The sequence below is a fragment of the Octopus bimaculoides genome, chromosome 13 (genome assembly GCF_001194135.2).
Source record: "Octopus bimaculoides isolate UCB-OBI-ISO-001 chromosome 13, ASM119413v2, whole genome shotgun sequence".
NCBI classification, from domain to species: Eukaryota; Metazoa; Mollusca; class Cephalopoda; order Octopoda; family Octopodidae; genus Octopus; species Octopus bimaculoides.
Genome location: NC_068993.1, coordinates 59,508,894 through 59,516,480, shown reverse-complemented (window position 1 = coordinate 59,516,480; position 7,587 = coordinate 59,508,894). Strand labels below are relative to the sequence as shown.

Sequence of the window (7,587 nt, the reverse complement as noted above, 5' to 3'; positions counted from 1 at the left end):
GTTGTGTATATTCTTTCAGGTATATTATATTGATTCTTGTTTTATCATTATTGTATTTTATCCAGAGATTAATTCTGTTGTTGGTAATACCTATAATTTTATCTATGACATAGTTTATGATGAAAATTAATGTTAATTTGTCATTGTAGTATTAAACTTTACATAATAACAAAATTAGTGGGGTAATGTTTTGAATTATCGTCATCAATGCTGGAATGTGTTGGACCACATCATCATCATCATCAGCGTCATTGAATGATGATAATGATGATTGTCATCTCGAGCATTTTGTCATTTCAAGTGTAAATTCCAAAGTTCTGGCTGCGAGTCTTTATCAATTTTTATAACAATTTAAACTCTAAATAAAACTGGTTTACTATGAAATTAGCTTGTTTTTGTTTTTGTATTTTCTAAACTGATTTTCACCAATAAATATATTGTATGTCATCATCATCGTTTAACATCCGCTGTCTATGTTGGCATGGGTTGGACAGTTTGACTGAGGGCTGGTAAGCCAGAAGGCTGCATCAGGCTCCAATCTGAACTGGCAAAGTTCCTACAACCAGATGCCCTTCCTAACGCCAACCACTCCAAGTGTGAAGTGGGTGCTTTTTATGCCCCACCAGCACGAGGGCCAGTCAGGTGGTAGTGGCATTGCATTGACCATGCTTGAATGGTGCTTTTTACGTGCCACCAGCACGGGACCAGTCACCTGGCACTGGCTGCCTACACAGCATCACGGCATTGTATAGCATGGAATACATTAATGAACATATTCCTCCAATCAAAACTGATTAGTATAACTTGAGGAAATTTGACATTTGTTTCTAGCAGATCGTGCAAGTATGTAGAGGTTCTATTGCTCCTCCGTTGTTGTTTAGTCCAAGAAAAGCCATGACTGAGCAGCCCTTCCTATTCTAGCAGTGTGACCCCACACAATCGGCAACACTCCAGAGCAAGCTGGAACTCACTCAGCAGGCAAATATCTTATGCGCTGCACAGAATTTGCCAAGCTGGAGAGTATTCAGTTGGTCATCCTCCCTTAGGCAATACTCTTTATCTCCTGCCTCTTTGTTAAACTTATGTTGGTATCATCATCACTTTGGCCAGAATGCCAGGAAGTACATTCAACTGTGGTCATATTCAAGTCAGAGAAATGCCAAAGCAGGTCACTAAGCACAGCAGCTACTCCCCGTGCACATCACCATAATCATGCATTTTTCATCAAAGATTGGTTGTCGCATAAAGGTTTTCTCGAGGATATTCGAGCTGCTTGTATTATTTCTCTAAAAGCATATGCAACCTTTGGCATTCTTCTCTTGTCTTGGCAGCTAAAACTAGTTGAAACTCGTTATAGTACTTTTGGGCACAAATTATTAGTGATTTACCTGTCAGTGAAACACGTTCGTCATCTCGTTGAATGAAGATATTTTACTATCTACATGTATTGTAAACCTTTTACGTTCCTTATGGTCCAAGCCTGAGAAATATTTGCCGAGGAAGACGAGACATCTTGATTTCGTTTCCCAGTTTATCAGCAACATTCAACATATCTCAGGAAGTCAGAATAGTGCTGCTGCTGATTTGTTCCATTTGCCAACCAATTCCTTGGCATCCACTTCTGCAATTGATTTGACTATTTCAGCCTCAGACCAGTCCCTTTTGGACACCTTAGACACCACATCTACAGAATTTTTGACTTCTAAATTCAAGTACCTACCTATACTGACTGCTGACAAGAACACCTTGTGTAACATGTTAAAACAATCACCTCATTCTTTTGTTCCGGAGAAACATTGTAGAGTGGTTTTCAACGCCTTGCACAATCTTGCTCATCCTGGCATTGTGGCTTAAGTAAAACTCATTATGGCTAGATTCTTCAGCCAAACATGAGACATGAAATTCCTGAATGGTCTTGTTCTTGTCTTCAGTGCCAGAAGTTTAAGTTACACAAGCACATCCGTACAACTCTCTGTTCTCTTAACTCCCTTGATGCTTGTTTTTCTCACATACATATTGATCTTGTGGGACCCTGGCCTGTCAGTCAGGGGTTTACATATATCTTGATTTGCATTGACCGCTTCAGCCTATGGCCTGAAGCGATTCCATTAACTGACATTTCTGCTGAATCTGTAGCGTAAGCCCTGGTATCAGGATGTATATTGTGCTACAGCTTTCCTACCACCATTACCACAGACCATGGCAGGCAATTCAGATCCCACCTTTTTTCTGAGCTAACAAAGATCATCGGTGTGTGGGGATGTTGGTGGTGACATCACAATTTTCTCTCACACACTGTCTTGCAATCTGAAATTCTTCAGTTCTTTGGTCCACATGTCGCTGGACATTGGCAAACTTATTTTCTGCTTCTCCCTTGGTTATGTATACCTGTCGCCCAGCCTCTCTTCTGGCTATCTGGTACAGTTCCCTGCTACCCCCACTCTTCCAGGCTTTCCAGGCCTGTTTCTTTGCTCTAATGGCTTTGTCTACTGTATTAATACACCACCACATTACTCTATCTATAGAATTGACTTAGCACCATCCACAGACTTGGTCTGTGGCACTCATTAAGCTGTCCCGTAGGAATTTCCAGCTACCTTCTATGTCCGAAGTCTGTAGCTCCTCCTCCCTCACATCAAATTTCTTGATGTGGATGTCCCTCAATCTGTGACCATGTGAAGGATTCTTTAGCTTCCAAATCCTTCTTTTCTGGATTGGTTTGCTTCTTGGCATCCTTCTGGCCTCGAGTCTAAAACCACTAATGACTAGTTTATGCTGGGGGTTACATTCTTCACCCGGGAGGGTCTTTGTATTTAAGAGCAACCCTGCATCCCGCTGTCTGATGAGGATGAAATCAATCTGGCTTGCAGAGTCACCTGATTGATAGGTTACCAGGTGGCTGTCTGGCTTCCTGGAGTTAGTGTTGCAGATTAAAAGGTTACATGCATCACAGATATATTCAACTGAACCCCTTCCCCAGAATATCAGGCCTTGCACCAGTAGCAAGAAGGTTTATCATTATTACAACATACTGAGGGTGACAGACTAAACCTGAGACTGGAGAAGAGCTTCAGCCAGACCAGACATGATGGTGGAACAGTGAGGTGATGAGAGAAGGCCATAAAATGTGGAGACAGGTTTGGAAAGACGGAAAAGATAGAGAGACTTAAAAAGCAAGCTTGGTGACAGGTTTACCTAATAAGAGCAGGAGCAGAAATTACGAAGATTGCCAATGTGTTACAGCATGAGGATCTAGAGATGCTCAGAGGGTCAGAAACTAGAAGTGTTCCAGATCGCTAGACAGTGTAGTAGAGAGTATCAAGATGTTGAGGATAAAAATGTGTATGGGTGGAAAATGGTATGTATGCACTAAGTGACTCTGTAAAGAAGTGTGGAAGTGCTACTACGAAAGGTTATTAAATATGGAGAATTACTTAGCAGTGGAGGAGGATGTCCATAAAATGTAATTGCTAGAATAAGAATAGGATTGAAAAAGTTCAGAGCTATTACCTCTGTCAGCAACAAAAGATCCCTCTTTCTGATCGTATGATGCTTGTGTAGAATAGCAATGCAACATGATAGTGAGACATGGGCTCTGACAAAAGTGCACATGCAATGACTAGAGAGGATTGAAGCTTGTATGTTTCACAGGATGTCACTGTGGAAGTATGAAAAAGTGTTCATATGCTGAGAGAAACATTAGGCATAATAGGAATGAGATGTAGTGTGCAGGAAAGAAAACCTCACTGGTTTGATGATGTGATGTGTGTGGATGAGAAAAGCCATATAACGAAGTACTAATTACTTAAAGAGGTGATGACAAAGGACTGAGACAACTGACAAGCAATTTGCTTTGCTTGAGTAAATCCATCCATTCCTACATAAATATCCTAAAATCACTGCATGTCTTCTGCTGTCTCTGACACATCAGACATCTCCCTCAATTCTCATTCTCTAAAACCATCACTCCACCATTTATGGTACTACCCGTTTGCTGTAATCACCTGAGGGCAAAGTCGGCACATGCCACACACCCTCCCCACTCCCTTTCTCTCTCAAATACTCCCCATTTAGTTGTGGGATCTTTTTCTTTTCCTTCTTCCCTGTTCTTTTTCTGTTTCTGAAGTTACCCAGCGACCTGAACGGTGCTAGTGACACAAAGAAAGCACCATTCATAAAGCTGACCACTCTGTAAAGTGGTCAGCTTTAGGAAGGCCGTCCAGCTACAGAAACCATGCTAAACTGACATTGGAACTTGAGATGGCTTGCCACATTTGACTAAATTGTCCAGTCTATTCCAGCCTGGAAAATGTTAAACAATGAGGATGATGATGATAACAAGAACAGATTGTAGCAGTTAGGAGGATGACAAATTGAAAGGAGGAGCAGTGTTGTGGATTTCTGTATTACACTTTGTCCAACATTTTGTTTGATTCGTGCTAAGTTCAACCAGTGATTTCATTTAGTAAAGGTTAATAGCAGGAATACATTGTGGTTAATACATGCTACACGCCACCATCTTATTTCTCAAATATTTGTAATTTTACTCTATTGAAAATACAAATCATGTCCATTGTTCTTAAAATACAATAAAATGAAAGCCACCATCATCACCATTTCATCTACAATATCATCTTATTACTTATATCTCATTCACTTCCTCATAACATCAGATCATATCTTGTATCAAATAATGTCAATAAATTAAATAGCTTTAGGATAAACAATTGGTAAAAATCAGTTTAGAAAATGTGCAAACAAGACTTGGTTATAACAAAAATTTAAAAAAAGGATAATTTCATAGTAAACCAGTTTTATTTAGAGTTTAAATTGTTATAAAAATACAAAGACTGTATATATTCTTTTGTAGTCTTACACCATCTTATAAATATTTCTTTTACAATAAAATACTTACTGTGGAGAGACTTTTTGAACACCTTGTATTATATTTTATGATTTGTTTATTCCTTATTATTTAGTTCCATACATGGGTATGAATGCATACAGTTAAGGGATTGTTCAGTCTCTTATCTGCCACAAGGAGATTCTTTATCTCAATGAGGAATACAGACATGAATAGCTAAATCATCCTGTTGAGAGAATGATTTACCACAGATATTACACTGATATGATTTTTCTCCCATATGAATGCATTTGTGCTTAGTTAACACATTTTTGTAAGAGAATGATTTACCACAGATATCACAATGATATGGCTTCTCTCCAGTATGAACACGTTTATGTACAGTTACAGCAGTACGATCAGAGAATGATTTACCACAGATATCACAACAATACGACTTTCCCCTTGTATGAATGTGTTTGTGTACAATTAAAGATGGACTATGTGTAAATGCTTTGCCACAAATATCACAGCGATATAATTTTTCTCTAGTATGAATGCTTTTATGTACTTCCAAACAATGATTTTGAATAAATGCTTTACCACAAATATCACAAATAAATCGTTTTTCTCCAGTATGAATACGTTTATGTACATTGAAGGAATTATTTAGAGTAAATGATTTACCACAGATATCACACCTATAAGGTTTCTCTCCTGTATGACTTAGCTTGTGTGTAGTTAACTCATCATTTCGAGAGAATGATTTGTCACAGACATCACAGTGATAGGGCTTCTCTCCTGTATGAATGCGTCTATGTGTAATTAACTGGTTATTTTGATTGAATGATTTACCACAGATATCACAGTGATATGGTTTTTCTCCAGTATGAATGCGTTTGTGATCAGTTAAGTTAGTACTTTTAGCAAATGACTTACTGCACATATCACATTTATATGGTTTCTCTCCTGTATGAATACGTCTGTGTGTAGTTAAAATATCTTTACGCATGAATGACTGACCACAGATATCACACCGATATGGTTTCTCTCCTGTATGAACACGTAAATGAACAGGTAATTCACCTCTTCTAGTAAACCTTTTACCACAGATATCACAGCGATATGGTTTCTCTCCTGTATGAATACGTATGTGAGCAGTTAAAGTGCTTCTTGAAGTTAATGACTTGTTACAGATATCACATTCATATGAAGACTTTGCCAAGCTTTTTGCCATCTTTTTAGAACCAAAAGTAACAGTTGTTTAACTCATTCAATAATAATTTTTCTTCTCTTACCACAATATATGTTTGCTGCTTTTCTTTCTATAATTTATTTCTAACAAATATTCCTTCTGCTATATGTCCATCATCTGGATGCAAAGTGCTTCATAAATCTACCTGAATATATTTAAAATGCAGAATTGTATTGGACTCATTCCAGAGAATGACACACACAAATGTTGCTTAATAATCTTACCCAGAGGAAATCTTTCAACGTAATTCATTAAATTTATATGAAAATGGTTATATTTGTTCAGTTTAACATCTTTTGTCCTTAAAAGATGATAAATATTGTTGATGCTTCTGTTGTGTAAAAACGAAATTGTTTATGCCAGTTTCTGCTCTGATTCTGAAATAATAAGGAAAACAGTATAAGATTTCAAGAATGCATAAACAGCATAAATTTCATTTCATTACTATAGTTATAAATTGTAGAAGTGAAACCTTGACCAGAACAAATGAATTCCTCCAGTGTATCTACTTTTTAAACAACTGAAATTATCATTTTATAGATACTACTTTCAAAATTGCAATCATATTCTTCACGAACGAAATGTTGAAAAATGGAATTTTAAAGAATTCTTTTTCAAGAATGGAATGGTAATTTCAGGATGAAGGATGGTAAAGAATTTTTTTAGTTGGTTCGTTTACGTCACCGTAATATAGCGGTTGGGCAAAAAGTAACCGACATAATTAAGTACCAGACTTGCAACAGTTGGGATCTATTTGTTCAACTAAACCTTTTAAGGCGATGCCCCAGCCTGGCCGCACTCTAATGGCTGAAACAAGTAAAAAATATACCGTATATACTCATGTAAAAGTTGAATTTTTTAGACCATATTTTAAGGCCAAATTTAGGGGCCGACTATTCTATGGATAATACTCTTAAGCGGCTGAAATTCAAGCTATAATCAGCAACAGAAATCCAAACGACCTCTAAGCGAATAAAAACAACACAATTAGTAATATTACGAATTCTGTGCATCAAAACACACGTCCTAATAAATAACAAAACCCATAAAGAAAGCCACGTAGCTCTTAAAAATATTTACCTTATCTCTTTTATTTGTATCCATCAAACTTACCAGACTAGCTGAGTGAAATTAATCTATATCTCATAATTAGGTTATATCTCCACAGGTAACATATCTACCTACCTGGTACCAGCATGCCACTACCTACTGTAATACGGTGCAGGCACCTGATACCTACTCGGGGTGTTTCAAAAGAGGTTTGCTGGATCACCAGTATATTGTCCATAATATGGTGTAGAGTTGTACAGGATAACACTGTACCTTCACCAACAAATGTTGTTCTGTTGTTCGTGAATTACTAGGGTGAGCTTCTATATGGGTCCATGGAAAATTACCCATATTTTTGCCAAAAATAGGGGCACAAATTCGATATAAGTACCGAAAGATCACCAAATAGGGGATCGACTTTTACTCTAGTATATACGAT

At 37.5% G+C, this 7,587-nt stretch overlaps 1 protein-coding gene across 1 annotated transcript in view; it reads right to left on the bottom strand.

Moving 5' to 3' along the window:
- Nucleotides 1–4,802: 4,802 nt before the first annotated feature.
- LOC106867221 (zinc finger protein 721) overlaps nucleotides 4,803–7,587 on the bottom strand; it is an 8,130-nt gene continuing 5,345 nt past the window's right edge. Inside the window, exons 3-4 of the mRNA XM_052972270.1 lie at nucleotides 7,010–7,062; nucleotides 4,803–6,107 (exon numbers count right to left, since the gene is read on the bottom strand). Of these exons, the coding sequence (XP_052828230.1) occupies nucleotides 5,055–6,107; nucleotides 7,010–7,062 (1,106 nt within the window). The 3' untranslated portion in view covers nucleotides 4,803–5,054. The remainder of the gene's footprint in view (nucleotides 6,108–7,009; nucleotides 7,063–7,587) is intronic.